General features: G+C 53.9%; 1 protein-coding gene and 1 pseudogene across 1 annotated transcript; one reads left to right on the forward strand and one right to left on the reverse strand.

The window, feature by feature from the left end:
* Nucleotides 1–1,580: 1,580 nt before the first annotated feature.
* On the reverse strand, nucleotides 1,581–17,532 carry LOC136375366 (zinc finger protein 282-like; annotated as a pseudogene).
* On the forward strand, nucleotides 17,531–22,922 carry LOC136375370 (zinc finger protein 777-like). The gene is given in 16 exon segments (XM_066340853.1): nucleotides 17,531–17,608; nucleotides 18,085–18,211; nucleotides 19,122–19,232; nucleotides 19,595–19,651; nucleotides 19,654–19,887; nucleotides 19,923–20,048; nucleotides 20,140–20,202; nucleotides 20,205–20,264; nucleotides 20,498–20,845; nucleotides 20,848–20,910; nucleotides 20,913–21,033; nucleotides 21,283–21,357; nucleotides 21,593–21,714; nucleotides 22,134–22,271; nucleotides 22,274–22,603; nucleotides 22,606–22,922. Coding segments are annotated over 16 exon segments (2,088 nt in total). The 3' UTR covers nucleotides 22,641–22,922.
* The last annotated feature ends 510 nt before the right edge of the window (nucleotides 22,923–23,432 follow it).

Genomic DNA, 23,432 nt, shown 5'->3' on the forward strand with positions numbered 1-23,432 from the left:
TGTCCCAAACCTGGATAACAAGGGACAAAGTGGGAGAAGCTGTGGCTGCAGAGGGGAACCCTCGGATATCTTCAGCCTTTCTGATTTTTCCAATTTTGAGTTTGTCTTCCCTCCTTTCCTTCCTTAACTCTTTCTGCAGCTGCTCAGTTCCCACTGACAGCAATAATTCAGCTCTTTTCCTTCCTTTCATTTCCTCTCTGGGGTTTTGTCTGTCTCTGTCATGCTTTCTCCTCTCTAAAGTCTCAAATAATTCTCTTTCTCTGCATTCTGCTGAAGGAAATGGAGTCCTAAGCTGGTCACCTTCTCGGGTTTATCACTTTGGATTCTGCAGAAGGCCAGGAGATAAGGGAGTGTGTGTCTCAGCTGTGGAGTCCACTCAAGGAGTGTTGTGTGAGACATGGAACGGGGAAGGCCAGGATGTGGCTGGAAAAAGGGGACACACAGCTGGGACAGCTCTTTTTGGGGACAAACACCCTTGTTCTGGCTCCTGGAAATAAGCACAGCATGCACAGCACACATGGAGTGTCCAACAAAGGCTGATCAATCTGGGGGGATCAAAACCTACCCGGAGACCCCCTGAGCCATTTCTAAGAGGATCCAGAGGGATGGACTGTCTGCTGACTTGTTAGCATCAAAAAGAGAAAAAAAAAATCGCCCCAGGGTGTGGGAAGCTTGGCTGTGAAAGGGTGATGCAGGGCTCACAGGGGCTCCTCTGGGATCCTGGACACGGTTTCAGCTGGATCAATGCCAGAGGCAGGACTGGTGATGATGTCCTCCCCTTCTCTCCCTCTTCTCTCTTTTCTTTTACCTTTTCATTTCTCTTCCTACCAGCAGGGCAAAATCACCCATTCCCATGCTGAGAGTGGAATTTGCTATTAAAACTTCATGAGGTTTTTTTTTTGACCCTTCTGACACACCTGTCATTCCTTCCTGACCATGAGCATCTAGGAACCTTGGGAGCTTTTTCCTCTTGGGAGTGAGGAGTGGGACACACAGACCCGAGGGAGGAGGAGCAGAGCTGCTCTACCTCCTCTCCAGAAGATCCTCTTTATCAGCGTTTGGGACACAGCAGCTCGTTAACTCTGCGTTTCCCAGGTTTCTGCAGCATCTCCACCTTCTGCTTTTGCAGGATTTGGAAAACTGAACAAACACAGAAGCCCGTGAACAATGCAAGGAAAGAAATGTGACACAGCTTTAAGGCTATGCAGAATTACAACCATATTCCAGGCTCCCTGGCCGTTTTACAACTCCCAGGAAGGATCTCACCCTTCAGGAATTCTCCCTTGGGGTTCAGCAGTGAGGAGCCCCAGGATTTAGCAGTGGGAATAAGCTGTCTCCCAGGCTCTGCAGCCTTTTTTCTGTTTGCCACAGAAGAAAGAGGCTTCCCCTGCAGCCACAGGGGCAACACTTCCTTTCCCAAAAAATCTCACCCAAGTGGGTGTTTCTTGACAGAGTTTCAGCGGTTCAGGGGACAGTTAATACCTTTAACTCGCTTGTTCCCAGCCCAGTCCAAGGACTCTGGATAACATTTGGATAATTTCTCTCTATCCAGACAACTCTTCTTTCTAACACACATCACAAATCGTTCCACCTCAACACGGTTTCTCTCCCACAGCCAGCAGCACCTCCAAACTCCACCTCCCCAAATCCACAGGCACTGGTGAACGCTGTGTAACACGGAAAATAAACCCCGGTCACCTCCCTTTTCCTGGGAGGGGCTGGGGATGGCTGCACCACAGCCTCCTCCTGCCTCCAGGGGCTGGGAGGGATGTCCTATATGGAATGCATCACGGAGCCCCTGATGTTCCTGCAGGGCCAGCTGACCAGTGGCACGTGTGTGTCCTGCATGTGACCTTCCTGATGCTTCAGCAGGCTCCTCTTGAGCACGAATCTCTTGCTGCAGAGAGGACACTGGAAAAGCCTCTCTCCCGTGTGCCGCCGCTGGTGGTTCAGGAGGTAATCCTTCCTCCTGTAGGTTTTGTCACACTTGGAGCATTTGTAGGGCCTCTCTCCCGTGTGACTGGTCTGGTGCCTAACGAGCCACGAATGGCAAACAAAGTTTTTTCCCGCAATCGCTGCAAATGTAGGATTTGCCCCGGCTCTGGTTCTGCTGCTGGGCAGGGCTGCCCCGGGCCAGGGGTGCTTCCCAGCAGGGGCTGGATCCTGACGTGTCCAGGGGGAAGCTCTCCAGGTTTTCAGCAGGTTCCTCTGTGCCCAGGTTGTCCTGGAGCCTGCCTGTGCCTCGGGGAGCCTCTCCACACTCAGAGCGGGGTCCTGGCCCCTCGCAGGAGGTGGGAGCAGCTCCTGGGCCAATTCCCTTCTCTCCCAGCCCCATTCCCTTCTCTCCCAGCCCCATTCCCATCTCTCCCAGCCCCATTCCCTTCTCTCCCAGCCCCATTCCCACCTCTCCCAGCCCCATTCCCATCTCTCCCGGGTGTGGGTGCAGCAGAGGGAACATCCTCTCACACGTGGAGCCTGCAAACATCTCCCCCTCTCCCTGCGGTGCCTGAGGCTGGTCCTGCTGTGGGCAGTTTCTCTCACACTTGCACACACAGGGTTGCTTTTCCAGGCTCTTGCCCTGAGCATTAAAGAAATCGTACTGAGTGTCACCTCCAAGGCCGTTCCCATTCCCAGTGGTGGTTGTTTGCATCATTTCTGAATTCCACTGACTGTCCCATGTCACTCCATGGCTGGGATCTTTGGGAAGCCCCTCTCCCGGCCTTCCTGGTACCTCTAAGTCATGGGTCCTGTGCTCTAAGCAATCTGCTGGATGGTGGCCCTTCAAGTTTTCATCTGAAACAGAGATTTCAGAGATTTTTAATTCAGGAGTCCTTTAAGGAATGTCCCTCCCAGCCCAAAGCAACATGTGTAATACTAAGCAGGTAATCAAGTATCATCATCCACTGAAACAAAATTTCCAGGATAACAGAAGGACTTTTTTCAACTGTATTTTTAAAATCTATGAAAAAAAACCCAAAAAAAACCCAAAAAAAACCCACCACCACTGCTGCAGTCTCAGATTCAGCCTCTCACTCAGATAACAGAGGGGACATTGTCCTATCTCAGTGTCCCCAGCTGCTCTCCAGACACTCCCCTGAGCATCCCCAGGAGCACAGAGTCCAAGCAGGGCCCCAGAGCCAGCCCAGCAAGCCACAGAACTGTGGGATGGATTTCCTGACACCCACAAGGATGGAGTCCACCCCCAGGCCCTGCATGGACACCCCAACAATCCCACCCCGTGCCTGAGAGTGTTGTCCAATGCTCCCTGAGCTCTGGCAGCCCTGGGGCTGTGCCCATTCCCTGGGAGCCTGGGCAGTGCCCACCACCTTCTGGGGGAAGAACCTTTTCTTGATGTCCAACCTAAACCTCCCCTCCTCTCTCTGCTCCCAGGAACTCGTGCTAATGAGCACCTGTTCTTCAATGAGCAGCCTCAGAAACCTACTTTTCTTGCCTGAATAATATTTTTGTTACAGGAACTTTCAAAGAAAATCACCGACTTGAATTGCAGCCAGGATGGAAAATCGCTGTGATTAAAGCCCACTCTCTTGTGACCCAATAAACTGTGGTCCAAAGTGAGATCCACTGAGCTCCCAATTCCCAGAAAATAAAGGAATGTGTGTCCCAAACACTGATAACTGGATGGCCCTGGAGCCATGAGAAAGAACAAGATTTGGCTGGAAAAAGGGGGAGCCATGTGGAGATTTGCAGTTTCTGGGACAAACATCCTTGTTGTAGCTCCTGGAGACAAGCACAACACAGGGAAAAGGCAGGAATGAGGTCAAAAAGTGGGAATGGATTACAGGGGGTGGATCAAGACCACCAAAATCCCCAAAGCCTCTAAACCATTTCCAGAAAGGCCTGGAAGAACTGACTGCATGGGAAGTGAGAAAGTTGTCTTCAGGGCAGGGAATCCTGGCCATGGAAAGGACTTGAGGGTGCCCTCCATCCCTTTATCCACATCACTGAGAGACATCAAACAGAAATGGCCCCAGTCCTGAGCCCTGGGGACACCACTGGTGACTGGCCACCACCTGATGTCACTCCCCTGCCCAGCACTCTGTGTGCCCAGCCCTCAGCCAGGTTTTTATCCAGATAAAGCAGCACAAACTCTGTCCATGCAGCCTGAGCACAGCTCTGGGCTTGCCTCAACACAAGCCCAAGCCAGTGCCTCTGACAGCTTTTGGCTGGCTCAGGGAGGAGGGAGCCACTTCAGCTGACAAAACCCAAATATTTTTGTGACCAAATATTAACTGGCAGACTGAGGTTTGTCCCAGTTCTCTCACCGTTAACATCATGAGGTTGTGACATTTCATATAGTATTAAAAAAATACTCCAAACTGGATTTACTGTGCCCAAAATCCCAGCTGAAATCCATTACTGACCTGTACTTGGATCTGCCGAGGTTTCCTCTTTCTCCAAGTCCTGTTGTTCAGAGCAGGGTGGCTCCTCCTCTTGTTTAATCCAGGATGAAACAGGCGTTGCATAAGTCTGAAATCCTGTTCATCGGGGGAGAATTTACACAACTGAGAAACAGCGGGGAAGACACAAAGCCTGGAGAATTTGGGAATACACAAGGGTAACAAAGCATCAGGGAAGGCGCAACAGGAGGAGCCATTAAGGGGTCATTCCTGCAGTGTTTTTGGCACATCCTCACCTGTGTCAGCCTCTCTCGGGAGATCCTCACCCCCTGTGCCTGGCAGCTCCCTGGCATCCACCTCGCTGCCTTTCCTGCTCTGACTGGATGCCTCAGGCTCGTAAAATCCTCGCTCTGTTAAGGGAGGAAGTCCAGGAGAAGTGGATATCACAACCTGCCTAAACTCAGGATTTCACAAGGCTGAAAGCCTGCCCTGGTCTGGGCTTTGCCTGGAGGTTGTTACCCCAAGCCAAGCTCCCCTAAGCCCAGTTTCTTAAGGAAACCTGATGGAAAAGTCTAAAAATCCCAGCTGGCTACAAACACAGGAAGCTAAATTCCAGTGGAGCCAACAGGCAGCACCTTTGTAAAGAGGGAGGAAAATCTGCAAAGCGGAGCAGCTGATTTGTAAAACAAAGAGGTTCCAAGTGAGAGGACAAGGAAGGGCAGCCTTTCAGAGGAGTCTGTGCTCCTCTCCACTCAGGAAACCCCAGAAGGGAAGACAGCAGGGAAAAAGCAACCTGAAGGAATTTAGGGGAGGATGAAACATCTCCCAATCCACACTTGGATAAAAACCAGCCGTGCAGCCACAAACTCCAAAATGTCTGTGAGAAAGGAAAGGGGCAACACCAGCCCTCACCTGTCATGTCTGCTCAAAACTTCTTACAGATTTGGAATATATGAGCAGAGGTGGGGGGAAAAAGCCCCACACAACTGGAATTTAATCCCTGTGCTTTGCTTTCCCCTCTGAGGTGTGCAGTTACTCACCAGGGCAGGGCTCTCCAGGAGCTCCTGCAGCTTCCACCTTCTGATCTGCAGTGCACTGCTCTTCCTCTTGCTTAATCTGGATTATGCTGTCCCCTGTTAACAGGAACCAGTGTTATTTTAACACCATAGAGAATGAATTCCAATTGTCAGCCCAGCCCAGGCAGATCTGCTCTGTTCTAGCTCACATTCCAGAAAAAAAACCTCGCTCCAGTTCTAGTTCCTGCTGAGCAAAGCCTCCTGAAGTGTTGGTTACAAACCCTCAGCAGACGTTTGAGCCTGAGAAAGCACAAAAATGTTCATGCAAGTGAAAACACGTTCTCCACAGCCCCAGGAGAGGCAAGAGCCACTTGAATTCTTGTCCCTGAGTTTTCGTTTTCTCTCTTGGTGCCACTGGAGTTCTGTTCTCCTTTTCAATCCCTCTCAGTCACACACCACTTCTCACCCATCAGAGAAACACTCAAAGTTCTCGGAGAATCAACCATGAAACTTAGAGAAAAAAGAAAACACAAACTCTGTGGAAAAAAGAAAAGCAGGATGGGCCATGCTCGCCACCTTCACAGTGCAGATCTGGCCCAGGGCACTGGTGGGATTTCCCCAGGAGAGGAAAAGAAGGGTTTGATGGAGTGTCCTGGAAAGGCTGGTGGGGATGGAATGCCTCACCCCAGCAGCTGGCAAGACCAAACTCCGCACAGCAAGTGCCTTGGAGAGATGCTGGTCATAGAATCATCAGATTGCTGAGGTTGGGAAAGCCTTTAAGGTCATTGAGTCCATTCCCTCAGCACTGCTGAGGCCACCCCTGACCATGTCCCCAAGTGCCCATCCACAGGGGTGTTAAATCCCTTCAGCGATGGAGACTCCACCATGACCCTGAGCAGCTGGGGCCAGGGCTGGAGAGTCTTTTTGGGGAAGGAGTTCCCCAATATCCATCCTGAGGCCTCTCCTGAGGCTGTTCACCTGTCCTCCTGTCCCTGTCCCCTGGGAGCAAGTAGCCCCGGCTGTCCCCTCCTGGCAGGGACTTGTGCAGAGCCACCAGATCCCCCCTGAGCCTCCTTTTTCTCCAGGCTAAAACACCCAGAGGTCCCCAAAACACCGGCAGGAGCTCGGTGTCCCACGTCTCCCTGTCCCACCACCCTGACACCACTCACCAGTGCTGGTCTCTGTGGGATTATTCCCTCTCCCATCCCGGTTCTCACAGCTCCGGACACTCCGGCCCGGTTTCCTGCCCTCGGCTGTGGCCTGGCCGTTGTGTCAGTGGTGTCCCAGCCCTGTGGGGAGAGGTGGGTGAGGGACAGCCAGGGGACACCAGCGGGACACCATGGGGCTCCTTCACTGCCCACCCACAGGCCCAGTGTAAGAGACAGTCAGAAGGTCCCTCATCTGCCTCATGGCCATCGTCAAGGAACGAGACTGAAACCCCTAAAAGGCTCCAAAACCCCAACACAGGATTGGCCTGGCTGCAGGTGGGACGTTTGCCAAGTGCTGCCTGCAGGTGTGTTCAGTGGAGAAAACCCAGCAGGAATTTCCATGGAACATCAGAACCTGAGCAGGAACAATGGGAAAGTCATGGAATTGGTGCATTTGGTGATGTCTGTACCTGTTCTGAGTTAACTCTGCACCTGCTGAGCTGTACCTGTTCTGGTTAACATTGTACCTGCTGAGGGCTGTACCTGTTCTGAGTTAACACCATATTTGCTGATGGCTGTACCTGTTCTGAGTTAACACTGTATTTGCTGATGGCTGTACCTGTTCTGAGTTAACCCTGTATTTGCTGATGGTGTACCTGTTCTGAGTTAACCCTGTATTTGCTGATGGCTGTACCTGTTCTGGTTAACATTGTACCTTCTGAGGGCTGTACCTGTTCTGGTTAACATTGTACCTGCTGAGGCTGTACCTGTTCTGAGTTAACACCATATTTGCTGATGGCTGTACCTGTTCTGAGTTAACACTGTATTTGCTGATGGCTACCTGTTCTGAGTTAACACTGTATTTGCTGATGGCTGTACCTGTTCTGGTTAACATTGTACCTGCTGATGGCTGTACCTGTTCTGGTTAACACTGTATTTGCTGATGGCTGTACCTGTTCTGAGTTAACCCTGCACCTGCTGATGGCTGTACCTGTTCTGGTTAACATGTATTTGCTGATGCTGTACCTGTTCTGGTTAACATTGTATTTGCTGATGGCTCTACCTGTTCTGGTTAACACTGTATTTGCTGATGGTTGTACCTGTTCCAAGTTCTCAAAACAAACACATCATAAGATTTCCCCACCTTTTGGCCAACTGCCTGTCGCTTTGGAAAGGACTGTAAGGACCCCTGAGTTAGCCAAAGACTTTGTGATCTCCCCAGGGAAGAGATGGATCTATGGCTGGACCATGAGGATTTCATCTCTCTGCTGGTAGCTGTACCCACCCTCTCTGTCTCTTTTCTTGCTATCCTTTGTTTCCCTTCAAATCCTTCTATTGCATTTGCTGTTGGCACTAATAAAAGTGCATTTGTTCTGATGAATACTGAAATCCCCTCTGGGTTGCTTTTTTGTACTCTTGAGGTGGGTAATGAACCATCACAATTCCCACTTGCATTAGTGGATGGTGACCCCTTGGCCACTCTTACAGTGTCCTTCTGTTATCCTGCACCTTGACCCCCAGGGCTCCATGAGGGGACAGGAGTCCCCTCTGAGCTGTGAGGGATTTGGGTTCTGATGCCTCAAGTTTTAGCTTTGTATTTTCCAGATTCCGTCCTGCATTGGTATAAAACTCTGAACTCCATAGAAAGTGTTAGCAAGTTCTCCCCAGTTAGTCAGACAAACAATCCTTTTCCAGCCCCAGAACCAAGGACACCATTGCAGCTCTAGGCCCAAAAAAACAGAGAACTGAGGAGAGCAAACCAGGAGGATGGGACTTCATCACCTGAAGCTGCAATTGGACAATTAACCCCAAGATGTAAATGGACCAAAACTTATTAAAGTGTGAAAACTCATCACTGGTCGTCCATCTTGTGTCCACTTTGGGTCCATCTAGGGTGTAGCCTTGGTCAGGCTCTTGTACTGCCCAAGGTGCATCTTTTGAAGGCATTTTAATAAATCCCTACTTTATTCCTTTAACTCTGTTCCAGGTCAGGCTCTTTAGGCATCAGTTCAGACCAGAGCAGTGAGGGATCAGGGATCCTCTCAGAGCTGTGAGGATTCTTTCAGAGCTCTGAGGGATTGTGGTCTCTGTCCATTTAAGTAGGATATTGAGAAAATTCCTTCCTGGAAAGGGCCTGCCCAGGGCAGTGGTGGAGTCCCCACGCCTGAAGGGAATTAAAGCCATGTGGATGTGGCATTTGGGGACATGAGTGGTGCCTTGGCAATGCTGGGAAATGGTTGGACTTGATAGTCAGAGCCCTTTCCCAACCTCAGCAATTCCATGATTCTGTGATTCCTGCAGGCATCACTCTGTGCACAGGGGCCACCTCTATTCTTCCTCTCAGTCCCTGAAGAAGCAGTGCCTTTCTGTGTCACTTCACATTTTGTCTGGCATTCAGGGTTCTATTTTTGCAATTCAAACACCACAAATCCCAAAATAGCTCAGAGATTGCTGCAAATACATGTATTTGTCTCTGAAATCCAGGAGAGCTGGGCTGGAACAGAGAAACCGTGACTGACTGTAAAATACTGCGTCACCTCTGATATCAAAGGCAGCTTCAAAAAAGTGATGAAACATGGAGCATGTAAAGTAGAGAAACAGCCCAGAAAGGGCACCTCTAGAATAATCCAGAATAATGCTGAGATGATCCCAAATAGAATTCAGGACATTCTGGGCACAAGGGAACCTCAAAGTCCCTGCACTGCTTCACGGGGCCACAACTTTGCCTCCTGGTGTTATGGAATCCTGGAATGGTTTGGGTGGGACTTTAAACCCCATCCAGTGTCACCCTGTGCCATGGCAGGGACACCTCCCACTGTCCCAGGCTGCTCCAAACCCCAATGTCCATCCTGGCCTTGGGCACTGCCAGGGATCCAGGGGCAGCCACAGCCTCTCTGGGCACCCTGTGCCAGCCCTGCCCACCCTCCCAACCAGGAATTCCTTCCCAAATCCCACCTAACCTCTGCCAGCAGGAAGCCTTTGCCTCAATATTATCCTGCAATTTAGGGCACTAAGAATATTTTTTTAAAAAATGAAGCTATAAAACGATCCAAGTTCTAACTGGCCCGAAACACGGAGTGTAATTTTCCCTCTTTCTGTACTAAAGCAGCAAATCAGGCAAAATTTTAGGGAGAGCTCTAAAGTCATTTGTGAGTGAGTGAGATCTGACCAAGCAGATTGTGACTGGAAGGTGGTTTCTGTATCAATCCACAAGGAGATGAAATGCAGCAGGAACCCCAACAGTTCCATTGCCATGACACCATTGAGTCAAGAGATCTTTGATGTGAAATTTTGATGTGAGGTGGAACTGTTGATTTCATGGATTTCCTCAGGAGGGAACAACTCCACTGAAATCATCTGACAAATCCACAGAACTTATGGATTCTTGGATAAGAGCAAGGTAAAAATGCCTCTTCACAAGTGAGCAACTCTGAACCCCCAAGTTTTATGCTGAATGAACCAGAAAGGATAAACTTTTCCACGGGAAGCTGATTTCTGTGTGACCTAAATAGTAACGAGGTCATTATTATTTAAGTGTTTTGATTTGTTAATTCTGTTTATTTTTAAATTTCTCTACCTCTCCACTGTCTATATTGAGTCTCAATGTCTCTATAAATTGCAATATTCCACCACTCTTTGTGCCAGCACTGAAGGGGTCTCTGGAAGGGCACACAACCCCTGACTCATGTTCCAGACCAAACAGCTGCTGTCAAAACACAGCACAAAAGCACCAAGAAATTAAATTTTTAAAAAAATTATCAAAAAGCCCACAAACTAAACTTTTTTTTTTTCTCTCCTGGACTCAACCCATCATGACCACAAGACTGAGAACGTTTTGCTGCTGCAGGACTGACATGATCAGGGGTGAGAATGCATTGTGAGCTTATTTACACCCTATTTTTAGACATTTTTAACTTCAGGCGTGTTTGGATTTCGGATACACACATGGAGAACCTTCTCCTGCTCAGGTTCAACCACAGTATTGGAAAAAAAATTTAAAAACAATTGAACTCCGTGGGGTTTTCTTTGATTTGAGGTCAATTACTACCTCTCCTTTCATAAGGTACAAAACTATAAACTACCCCTTACAGCAGGTAAAATGATTTGAAAAATAAAAAAAAAAAATTATTGAAAGAAAGCATTTTGAACTTCACAGGCTTCATGTTATTTTTATTAAAAAATCAAGTCTTTACTGCCGCAAATTTAATCAGCATTTTTCAAATAGACAAAAAACAAGTTCCCTGCCCTGAATTGTTCTCAGTGTTTCCTCATATTCCGAGGGGGTTCATTGCAGGTATGCCAGTCTCCTCATCCTCCCAGCACAACAATAAACTCTCCCAGGTTTCCTGGACACCTCAACTTGGCTCCTCACTACCCCACTGCCTCCCTTCAGCCCCCACATCTCAGCATGTACCATCCCACTGCAGGAATGTCAGGGATTCCCACATCTCCAGCAGCACAGGACGCTGTGGGATGGCTCAGAACTCACCCACACTGAGCTCAGAGAACCTCCACGCCCCTCCATGGCTCCCTGCTCCTGTGCATAGGGCTTTTCCTCCTCTTCCTCCTTCACAGTGACAGCAAAGCTGGCCTCTGGGATGCTGCAGTCTGCTGAGGAAGAGAGGAAACTCCTTTAGTGGGAAAGGCAAAGCCTCCTTTGGTGGGAAAAAGGAAACTCTTTCACTGGAGTGAAGAAGTTTGTGTCCCACCCACCCAGCTTGTTGTCACACGCAACCTCTGCAGCACCACCTCCCATTCCTGCTTCTGGGAGCTCTGCTCTGCCCTGCAGGGAAGTGGTTCATCCTGTTCCCTAAAGTTCCAGAGGGTCCTCCACACCCAGCCCTTCCACAGCACTCACCACGGCCAGGTTCAGCTCTTCCCTCCTGGTTTTCCTGAGCTTCTCTGCTCTCCCAGCTGCTCACATTGAGTTCAAACAGCAGAGCCTCTGCCAGGGACAGAAATCACGGAATCAGATCACAGTAACCCAGGAGGGGTTGGGTTAATCTTGTTCCACCCTCTGCCATGGGCAGGGACACCTTCCACTATCCCAGGCTGCTCCACGCCTGCCAACCTGTCCTTGGACACTTCCAGAGATCCAGGGCAGCCTCAGGGCAACCTGTGTCAAGGCTTCACAGCCAAGAACTTCTCCCTGAGTTGTAATCCTAAAAATCCAACCTGTTACATTTTTTTATCACCTTCTCTTAGTCCCTCTGAACCCGCTCCTTTTGAGATCCAGAAGTTCCCTCTGAGCAAACCAGGACCATCATGTTGTGCCAGGCTCTGTCTGGTGCCAGCCTCTGCTGACAGCACCACACGACCCTCATCCCCAGGATTAAAGCTTTAAATTCATCCCTCACCTGCACCTGGCTCTGCTGGGATCTCTCCAGGAGCCTCCTCCCCACTGCAGGGCGCTTCTCCTCCCCGGCCGGGACAGGAGGGCAGGTTCCGAGATGACATCGTCTGCCAAGGAACAGAGACAGGAATGTTTCCGTGCTGCATCCACAGGGTGGAACACACCAGCCGTGCTCCCCAAACCAGCTCCATCAGCTACAGCACACGGCTGGGCAGCACGGAGTGTCCTCAAAGGCAGCCTCACTGCGCTCCCACAGATCTGCTTCCCACGCGTGGGGAGATTCCCTGAAGTGTTGATAAGTGACCAACACTCACCCAGCAGCACCAGGGCTTCTCTCTTCCCTGCCAGCACCTTTCCGTACAGCTCCCTCTGCCACTCCTCCAGGTTCTCCCACTCCGGAGCGGAAAAGCCAGCGGCATCGTTCTCCAACGCCACCGCAGGGGTCTGCAACCCCAAAAGTGACACTCAGCACCGTTCCTGGAACAGAGAATCCTGCTCCCTACTTATCCCTGCTGCCAGCTGTCAGGGAAAGAAAAGTCCTGCCTTGAGGCATCCTCTGGACATTGAGAGTAACAGGTTGGATCTTGGCTAAACTTCGGGAGACGAATTGTGTATTCCACAATATTCTTACTTCTCCCGGAGCCTGATCCCATTGGGGATCCCTGAGTGGGGAAGAACTTCCCGCTGTCGGTACAGAGGTGGCAGCCCATCCTTTGAAGGGAGAACCCGCCGAATTGAACAACACACGGCAGCGATCATTTCCTGCTCCGTGCCTTTTACACGACAGGAGACACGAGAGGAAATCTTGGCAGAGGGGTGGAACCATTTCCATGGCGGGATGCGGGAGAGGTGAGGAGCAGAGGAGTCTCTGCGCTGTCCCTGTCCCCTCCAGACCCCTAAAGCCCCATGTGTTACCTTGGGGGGCTCCGCGCCGGGGGGCAGCCGCAGGATCCAGAGATTCCTGTTCTTCAGCAGGTTCTCCATGTTCTCCAGACGCCTCTGGAGCCGCCCGCACTCCTGATGAGGGTGCCCATCGCCGCGCATTGCTCTCCAGCTGGCTCCCCAACTCCCCGACCATTTTCTCGCAATCCAAGTGTTTCTTCTCGCTGTTCCCGGCTCGGTGCTCCAGGCTGAAGAGGCGGGACGCGTGTGCGGCCACGCTGCGCTCCAGCGCCTGCACGGCGGCCACCACGGTCCACAGCGAGATGCTGCCGCCGCGCCAGCTCCATGGCGAACCGGCACACACCGGGACAGCCCCGCACACACCGGGACAGCCCCGCACACACCGGCACTGCCCGCACACACCGGGACAGCCCCGCACACACCGGGACAGCCCCGCACACACCGGGACAGCCCCACAAACAACGGCACGGCCCCGCACACACCGGGACAGCCCCGCACACACCGGGACAGCCCCGCACACACCGGGACAGCCCGCACACCGGGACAGCCCCGCAAACACCGGCACGGCCCCGCACACACCGGACAGCCCCGCACACACCGGCACAGCCCCGCACACACCGGGACAGCCCCGCAAACACTGGCACGGCCCCGCACACACCGGCACGGCCCCGCACACACCGGCACAGCCCCGCACACACCGGCACAGCCCGCACACACCGGCACGGCCCCGCACACACCGGCACAGCCCCGCACACACCGGATCAGCCCGCACCACCGGCACAGCCCGCACACACCGGCACGGCCCCGCACACACCGGCACGGCCCCGCACACACCGGCACAGCCCGCACACACCGGCACGGCCCCGCACACACCGGCACAGCCCCGCACACACCGGCACAGCCCGCACACACCGGCACAGCCTCGCACACACCGGCACAGCGCCGCACACACCGGCACAGCCCCGCACACACCGGGACAGCCCCGCACACACCGGCACAGCCCGCACACACCGGCACGGCCCGCACACACCGGGACGGCCCCGCACACACCGGCACAGCCCCGCACACACCGGACAGCCCCGCACACACCGGGACAGCCCCGCACACACCGGCACAGCCCGCACACACCGGGACAGCCCCGCACACACCGGCACTGCCCGCACACCGGACAGCCGCACACACCGGGACAGCCCGCACACACCGGGACAGCCCCGCACACACCGGCACAGCCCGCACACACCGGGACAGCCCCGCACACACCGGGACAGCCCGCACACACCGGCACAGCCCCGCACACACGGGACGGCCCCGCACACACCGGCACGGCCCCGCTTCGGCCTCCGCACACCGCCTCCCGTCCCGGAGCTGGGGCGGCCCCGGCTCCTGCCTTCCCTCGCCGTTCCTCTTCCTCCTCCGCTTCCGCCGCCGCCGCAGCGGCCCCCGCCGGCCGGCAGCCCCCGCGGTGATTGACAGCTGTCAGTCATCGGGGAAGGGGCTGTGGTAAGTGTAACGGATAAGTTCGTGTGTCAAAGATTTGGGTTATTCAAAGCTGCTCCAGGGCATCGCCGAGATTCCAAGATTTGCAGCAGAAGTGACATAGCCGGACTGGAGATGGACCATTCATCAAGGATGGGGCTCTACTTTACAGCTGATTGACATCTGATATCAATCTTGATAGGGGATCCGGAGGATGATCAAATCAGCACCCCAAAGACGAGATCCGGAAGACTATCAACTCTTTTCATACTTACGGTAATCCCTTTCAAGACTCACTTGGAAGTAAAGAGACACATGAATATTTGGTCTTTCAATGGGCTTAGCCTCAGGGTTAATAAACTGTACAAAACCGTGCACCCAGACCCAGTGGTGTGTGGTTGAGGTTGGACAGTACCTTTGTTACTGTCACTCTGCCCACCCAACATTCGATGGATGTTGTCCAATTTTGTTGTGGCTTTTAATTGTTCTTTTTTTAAATTATATTTTAATTGTCTTTTTAATTTGTTAAATAAATTCTGTTATTTTTAATTGACTTCTTTCATTGCAAATCTCTGGTCGTGCTTTCTTCAGATGGGAGATGCCGATAGCTGGTGTATTAATAGCAGAGTCTTCTTTCCATGTTTATTGGATGTTATTTCAGCCACACAGACAGTTTAAGCTCTAACTGGGCTCTACCTGGCGTTTCCCTGCGGGACGCAGAATCCCAGAATTCCGGAATGGAAGGGACCGCAGTGGCACATCCCTGCTGCAGCGGGGCCACCCCAGAGCACAGGGCACACAGGATTACACCCTGATGGTTCTGAAATGTCCCCGCTGAGGGAGACTCGTCAGCCCCTCTGGACTCTGCTCAGGGCTGGGCATTGCCCAGGGCAGAAGTTCTGCCTCCTGTTCAAGGGCAATTCCTGGGATCAGTCCCTGCCCCTTCCTCTGGTGTCATTGCTGGGCTTGGAGCAGAGCCTGGACCTGCTCTGCCCTCCCTGCACACAGGGACAGACAGGGACACCCAGGGACACAGGGACACACAGGGAAAGGCAGGGACACCCAGGGACAGACAGGGACACCCAGGGACACAGGGACACACAGGGAAAGGCAGGGACACCCAGGGCTGAGGGCCCCTCTCCCTGGGGCTCCTCTCCAGGCTGAGCAGCCCAGCTCCCTCAGCCTTTCCCGGGCACACAGATGCTCCAGGCCCTTCCTGAGCTCCAGGAGCTCCTGTCCCTGCTGTGCTGAGGATCCAGAGCTGGACACAGCACTCCAGAGGTGCCTCCAGGGCTGGGCACAGCAGCAGGATCCTCCCTGAGCTGCTGGGAATCCTCTTCCCAATGCACCCCAAGATCTCATCGGTCTCTTGTCCCCAGGACACTCTTCTGGCTCAGGGACAGCTCACTGTCACCCAGGACCCTCAGTTCCTTCCCCATGGAGCTGCTCCAGCAGGTCACCCCCAGCCTATGCAGGTACCTGGGGTTGTTCCTCCCCAGCTGCAGCACCTGCACTTGTCCATGTTAAATTCCAGAAATTTCCTCTCTGCCCATCACTCCAACCTGCCAAGGTCCCTCTGAAGGGTCACACAGCCCACATTCCTCCCAGCTTTGATCCCTCAGTGTTGGGAAAGATGGAGCAGGAAGGGCTTATGGATATGGTTGTCTGTAAGAAATCCTGGAGATGTAAAACCTGTGAGTGAAATAGAAATGAAGGGCAGCTCTGAGATGGAGGCAAGGCAGGCAGGAGGACGGTGATTAACTGGAGATAGGTTGAAGGACAGAAAACAAAAGGACCCAAGAATGCAGTCTGCCTCCACCCTGCCAAGGCATCAAGGAAAAAGTAGATAAGAAAAGTAGTCTTTAGAGTTTAGAATATAGGATGATATGGTAATTTAGTAGTTCTCACAGGTTGCACGCAAAGTTTGTAGGTTTTGTGTCTGCCTTGCACCGGTTGGTCACTGTAAATTAAATTCAACACAAAAGGAGATGTGAGTCACCCAGGCCAGTGACTGTGAAAAACGAGATTCACTTTTTGGTAGATTTTAAGAAATAGGTTTTAATAAAAAGATAAGACAATTAGGAGATAAGGAAAAAAAGCAAAGTACAGCCAGCCAGGTGACTTGGCATTTAGCCAAGTCCACAAATTGCTATTTCACAGGCTTTCTTTAAATACCTTTCTGTTGTATCAGTCTGTTGAATATTCCTATTTTTCCATAAACTAGTTTCATATTCCAGGGACTGTTTTGCAGGGCACCTCCTTGGGTTTGCCTTTTTAATCTGCGTGTTTCTTGGCTGTGTCTTCATTATCACCTCCAGCTCGGGCCTTGGTCCGTGCTTTCTTCAGATGGGAGATGCTCATAGTTGGTGTATCAACAGCAGAGTCTTCTTTACATCTTCACTGGATGTTATCCCAGCCAAACAGACAGTTTAAGCATACTATATCACTACTACCACTCTGCCTAATTTCCTTTACTAACAGCAGAAATAAAAACTTACATCCTGATCACAAAGTCATGAATCCTACAGCACACATCTTGCGAAAAGCCAACTTTATAATAGTCATTTATAACACTCTCTTACTCCTTTACTCCTCTCGCCGCTCTCTTTTTTCCCTGCGCTCTTACCGCTTACCTCTCCTTTCTCGCCCCTTTTTTCCTCTCTTGCCTCTTCGCCCCTTCTCTCGCCTCTTACCTCTTTTCCTCTTGCCTCTTCGGCCCTTCTCTTGTCTCTTACCCCTTTTCCTCTTGTCTCTTACCCCTTTTCCTCTTGTCTCTTACCTCTTTTCCACTTGTCTCTTACCTCTTTTCCTCTTGTCTCTTCGTCCCTTCTCTTTCTCTCTCCTTCTGCTTCTCCTCCCTCCCTGACCCCGGCGCTCTCCTTACCTCCCTCACCTCATCCCCTCTCTCCCTCTCTCTTTAGGGCTTCCCTTCAACCGAGGGTGGCTGAAAGCAGCCTCTTTCCCCACCACCCTTACAATAAAACCACGTGTTTCTGGAATATCACATCTGCAGAGTTCCTTGTCGCTGCCCTCACCCCTCAGCAAACCTCCTGAGGCGGGAGGCCTCGACCCCCCTCAGCCGGGCCAGTGCCGGAGCGGGCGAACAGCGCCGAGCCCAGCCTTTCACCCACACCCCATTCCGCCGACCCCGACCCTCGGGGGGCCGTCATTCATCACTTCCCAACCCATCCATCCCTCATGCAGCCGTCCCACCCCTCCCGGCGCCCGGTGCCGCCCTCCGCTGCGGGCCCGCCCCGGCGGCGGCGGCGCGGGGCCATGGCGGAGCTCCGTGCTCGCCTCGAGGCGCTGGAGCGGCGCATGGAGCGGGCGGAGGCGGCCCTCAGGCTCCACGGGGTGAGCGCCGCCGTGGGCCCAAACCGGGGGATCCCGGGGGAATCCCGGGGGAATCTCGGGGGGATCCGGAGGGGAGAATCGCTTGTGGGGCTGAGGGGTGGAGGAAGGTTAGGAGCGGGGTGAGGGAGGCATTTACGGGGGGGAGGTTGGGGATAAGCACTTGGGGCCTGGCAGGAGGCTGAGGGTCGCTTGTGGGGCTGTAGGAAGGAGGGTTTGTGGCTGGGAGGAGACAGGAGTAATCTTTGAGGGCTGGGAGCGGTTTGGGAGGCTCCTGAAGGAGCTGCGGTGAGATTCGGGAGACGGGATGGGTTCGAGCGGCTCCTCGGGGTCAGCAGCGGGTTTGAATCCAGAGGGCTGCTTTAGGAAGCTGGGAATAAACCGGGAGCACTCCGAATGGGGGCTTTTGGAGCTGTTGAAGGGCTGGGGGGCTCTGAGGGTCTGTTCGGGGGTGCCACATGCCAGCCGCTGCTCCGCAGGTCCCGGTGCAGTTCGAGGTTGTGGCCGTGCGGTTCAGCCGGCAGGAGTGGGCGAGCCTGGACGAGGGACAGAAGGAAATGTACCGGAGCGTCATGGAAGGCAACTACGAGATGCTGATGTCCCTGTGTAGGCTGCGTTTGCGCCGGTTTGGCAGCCCCAGGGAGCTCTTGGGGTCGTTTCTCTGCCTCTTTGCCTTTCACTGGAATCTCCAGCTCTGAAATAATCCTCTCCTTTCCCTGTCCCCTCCGGCAGCGGTTGGAGCATGGCAGGGACACGCAGCACAGGGTAGTAAGTGCTTGGTGTCTTTTCCTTGTGGAGAACAGGTACACTGTTGGTGTTGTCATCTCCCTGGCTTGTCACCTCCAAAATTCTCTGCCTGCGACACCCCTTTCCATGAGAATTTTCCCTAAGATCCAACTTGAACGTCCCCTTGAAGCTGTTTCCTCTTGTTCTGTTCCGTGGGAGTGGATCCTGATTCCCTCTTGGCTGCACCCTCCTGTCAGAGAGTTGTGGAGAGCCAGAAGGTCACCCTTGAGCCTCTTTTTCTCCAGCTGTGTCTCTTTCCCTGCTCCTGATGCTGTGTTCCTCGGGTCTGTTCACTTCCCTGGACATGCTCCAACCCCTCAATGTCTTCCTTGGCATGAGGGGCCCAGAATTGCCCCCAGGATTCAAGGTGGTCCCTCAGCACTGCCCTCATGCTCTGAGCAAACCTGCAGTCAGGAGCCTCACAATTCCCTTCCCATCATTCAGGGTATTTTCCTGTCTGCAAGGTGAATTTCTGGGAGAACAGGGAATTCTGTAGCAGGGGTGGAGCAAGGGTGGATTTTCCTGCAGTTGTTGCCCGGGGACTACCAGAGGCTGCTTTCCATATTCCCCTGTCAGCTCTGCCTGCTGTTTCCTGTCTGTATCCATAACTCCTGTTGTGGCCGCGGTTGGAGATGGAGTTTCCTGGGCTGGGAACTGGCTCTGTTGCCCAGCAGTGGGTGCAGAGTCCCTGTCCCATCCTGTCCCTGATGTCTGTCTTGCTCTTGCCCAGACTGTGCCCTGTCCAAGCCTGAACTGTTACTACAGCTGGAAAGAGAAGAGCTGAGCACGTTGCCAGAATCAGAGCCAGAGGCAGCAGAGGTGTCTCCAGAGCTGGCTGTAGGTGAGTGACACTGGGTTTCTTTTGTGCCAGGAGCTTCTGGCTGCTTGAATCCCAGGATTTTGGGGATGGGTTGGGAGAAATCTTAGAGCTCTTTCCAACCCCCTGCCATGGGCAGGAACACCTTCCACTAGTGCAGGTTTCTCCAAGCCCTTTCCAACCTGGGACACTTCCAAGGATTGGGAGGTGTGTCTGCTGTGAGGGAAGACCTGCTGGGATGTGTGGATACCCTGGCAGCCCCTGCCCCAGCAGCTGCTGGCTGTGAGGGATCCTGACACCCTGTGGAATGGGATCCTGCACTGGCTCCTTGGAGCTCTCCACTGGCTGCTGGTGAATCCAAATGTCCTTGTCCTTGTCCTCCACAGAGCCAGCCCAACAGACCTGCACCAGCGATGACACACTGCTGGAAACAGAGACTGAGGAGAGGGCTGCAGGGAGCCAGAGCAAAGTGGGAATGGGGCAGAGAAAAGTGGGAACTCGGTAGAAGAAAGCAAGAAACTGGTGGAGGAAAGCAGGAGCCTAGTGGAGACAAGTGGGAACGTGACAGAGGAAAGCAAGAACCCAGCGGAGGAAAGCAGGAGCCCAGCAGAGGAGAGCAGGAGCTCAGCAGAGGAGAGCAGGAGCTCAGCAGAGGAAAGCAGGAGCTCAGCAGAGGAGAGCAGGAGCTCAGCAGAGGGAGCAGGAGCTCAGCAGAGGAGAGCAGGAGCTCAGCAGAGGAGAGCAGGAGCTCAGCAGAGGAAAGCAGGAGCCCAGCAGAGGAAAGTGGGAACCTGATGGAGGGAAAGCAGGAGCCCAGTGGTCCTGAGAGCTGCAGCACACGTGAGTGCCTGGCAAATCCTGCTGCTGTGAGGGGTCCTGGATCCTCCTTGACTGTTCCTCACCCACCTTTGTGGTGCTCTTGCCCTGACAGCACCCATCTCTCTGGAAGCTGCTGCTGTCCTGGCAGATCTCAGCCAGCCAACCCCGTCTCCTCCCAGCAGCTCTCCCTGCATTGTTGGGAAGCTGTGGGGCAGAACCTTTATCTTCCTTGGTGGGGCCAGCAGCTTGAGGGGGTCTGTCAAACTGCTCTTGGGTGTCTCCAGGGACAAGCTGTGGCTATTCCTGGAATTTACACTGTCCATGCACTGAGCTAGAAGAGGAGAGCGGGGCTGGGGTTTGCACTGGCTGGGAACAGGGCAGGAAGTGAGGGAGGGTGGGAGCAAAGCCTTTGCTGTTGATGCCTTAAAACCATGTGGAAAAGTGATGTTTGGTTTCTAAAAACTTGCCAGGAGATGCTGAAGTGGGGATCCCAACAGAAGCGCCACAGGAGGAGACTGCTGCAGAGAAGCCATCAACGCCCAAAACGTCCTCTAAGGGTCTGGAAGAGGACAAGGGTCTGGAAAAGGAGGCCGTGAAAGATCCAGGGAATACTGGCCAAGATCTGGTGGCCGACATTCCTGAAGAACCAGGAAAGGAGGTGACACCATCTGTCTGCAGAACGGCAGAACAGGCAGATCCCAGCCCAGGGGAGCTGGAGAAGGATTCCTGCATGGGCCGGCCAGGGGCCTGTCAGCGAAATGCCACCCGGCAATTTTACTCCTGCCCCATCTGCAGGAAAACCTTCCTGCTCAAGATCAACCTCTGATCCACCAGCGTGGCCACGCCAACTGGGTGCCCTACGTCTGCGTCCACTGCGACCGCAAGTCATGTCCAAGAAGAAAATCCGGCGGCACCTCCGCGCCTGGGCAGTCAACGGGACGTGCCAGCCCTCGGAGCTGGAGGTGCATCCCAGCCGGGTGCCGTGCCCAGTGTCCCATCCCAAAACTGGGCAGCTAATGGGACGTGCCAGGCCTCAAAGCCAGAGGAGTGTCGCAGCCAGGGGCCGTGCCAAACACCCCAGCCCCAAACCTGGGCACCCAATGGCTCCTGCCAGCCCTCAGATGGAAAGGGTGTTCCAGCCAGGAGCCGTGCCCAACGTCCCAGTCCCAAAACTGGGCACCCAGTGGCTCCTGCCAGCCCTCGAATGTGAAGGCATATCCAAGCAGGCGCCGTGCCCAACATCTCAGTCCGAAAACTGGGCACCCAATGGTACCTGCCAGCCCTCAGATGCAAAGGTGTATTCCAGCCAGGAGCCGTGCCCAACATCCCAGCCCCAAACCTGGGCACCCAATACCTCTTGCCAGCCCTTGGATGCGAAGCTGTATTCCAGCCAGGAGCCATGCCCAACATGAGTCCCAAACCTGGGCACCCAATGCCTCGTGCCAGCCCTCAGATGCTAAGGCATATCCAAGCCAAGGGCCGTGCCTGACATCCCAATCCCAAACCTGGGCACCCAATGCCTCCTGCCAGCCCTCAAATGTGAAGGCATATCCAAGCCAAGGGCCGTGCCTGACATCCCAATCCCAAACCTGGGCACCCAATGCCTCGTGCCAGCCCTCAGATGTGAAGGCATATCCAAGCCAAGGGCCGTGCCCGACATCCCAATCCCAAACCTGGGCACCCAATGGTACCTGCCAGCCCTTGAATATGGAGGCATATCCAAGCCAGGGGCCGTGCCTGACATCCCAGCCCCAAACCTGGGCACCCAATGCCTCCAGCCAGCCCTCAGATGCAAAGGCATATCCAAGCCAGGGCCGTGCCTGACATCCCAGCCCAAGCCTGGGCACCCAATGCTTCCAGCCAGCCGTCAAATGTGAAGGCATATCCAAGCCAAAGGCCATGTCCAACATCCCAGCCCCAAACCTGGGCACCCAGTGCCTCTAGCCAGCCCTCAAATGTGAAGGCATATCCAAGCCAGGGGCCATGCCTGACATCCCAGCCCCAAACCTGGGCACCCAATGCTTCCAGCCAGCCCTCAAATGTGAAGGCATATCCAAGCCAGGGGCCGTGCCATGACATCCCAGCCCCAAACCTGGGCAGACAAAGGGGCCTGCCAGGCCTCGAAGCCAGAGGAGTGTTCCAGCCAGACCCTGTGCCCGTCCTCCCAGCCGCAAGCCCCGAGCAAGGAATGTGGCAACGTGTGGCAGGAGCCCGGCCCTGCCAGGTGCTCGCTGCCACCTGGAAAGTGATGTACACGTGCAACGAGTGCCTGGAAACCTTCTCCAACCAGGTCTTCCTGACGGTGCACCAGCGCCGGCACACTGGCCACCACCTCATCCTGTGTCCCTGCTGCAACCGGAGCTTCACCTGGATCTCCGACTTTGTCCGGCAGCACTGGATGCACATGGGCGTCCGGCCCCACCAGTGTGGCATCTGCCAGAAGACCTTCAAGAGGTTGTCCCACCTCAAGGCACACCAGAGGATCCACAGGCGGCAGGAGCAGCCGTTCACCTGCGCCAACCCGGTGCCCGTCGTGGCACCACCCGCAGCAGGGGACGGGGTGGGAAGGCAGGATGTGACCCCCAGGGATGGGGTGCTGCTCTCAGACCTTGAGGTGTCCTCCCGGGAATGGGAGGCCGCTGCTGGACCTCAGGGTGTACCCCCAAGGATGGGAAGCTGCTGCTGAAATTTGAGGTGACCTCCCAGAATGCTGCTGACGGACTCTGAGGTGACCTCCTGGATACAGGGTGCTGCTGAGGGACTTTGAGTTGACCTCCTAGGATAGGAGGCTGTTGTCTGACCTTGAGGTGAAGAATGGGATGCTGCTGATGGGCTTTAAGGTGTCCTCTCAGGAATAGATAGGGTACATGACAAACTTCAAGGTGTCCTCTCAGGAATAGGTACATGATAAACTTCGAGGTCTCCTCTCAGAAATAGATAGGTACATGATAAACTTCAGGGTGTCCTCTCAGGAATAAGATGCTGCTGTTGAACCTTGAAGTGACCTCTTGGGAATGGGATGCTGCTACTGGACCTTGAAGTGCTCCCAGGGATGTGATGCTGCTGCTGGATCTTGAAGTGACCTCTCGAAGTGACAGAGGCCACTGCCAGACTTCTCTTTTCTCTCCCTCTCCAGTTGAAGGCTGGAGCATGGACAACATTTTCTGACTCCCTTGCCTGTTGTGGGGACAGGGGGCACCCCCTGCCCTGTCCTTGTTCCCAAGTCCTGGTGGGGTGGGTGGGATGCTGAGAGTGGGTTCCTTTTCTGGAGAGTGCCAATAGATGCTGTAGAAACCACGATGCTGAATGTGGATTCCTTGAGGGGGTTCTGGGAGGGTCCTGCTGGGTGGCAGCACCAGAATGGGGAGTGATGGAAGAGTGAGAACAGAACATGGGTGGGGAGTG

This window comes from Sylvia atricapilla, chromosome 1, assembly GCF_009819655.1.
Source record: "Sylvia atricapilla isolate bSylAtr1 chromosome 1, bSylAtr1.pri, whole genome shotgun sequence".
Classification (NCBI taxonomy): Eukaryota; Metazoa; Chordata; class Aves; order Passeriformes; family Sylviidae; genus Sylvia; species Sylvia atricapilla.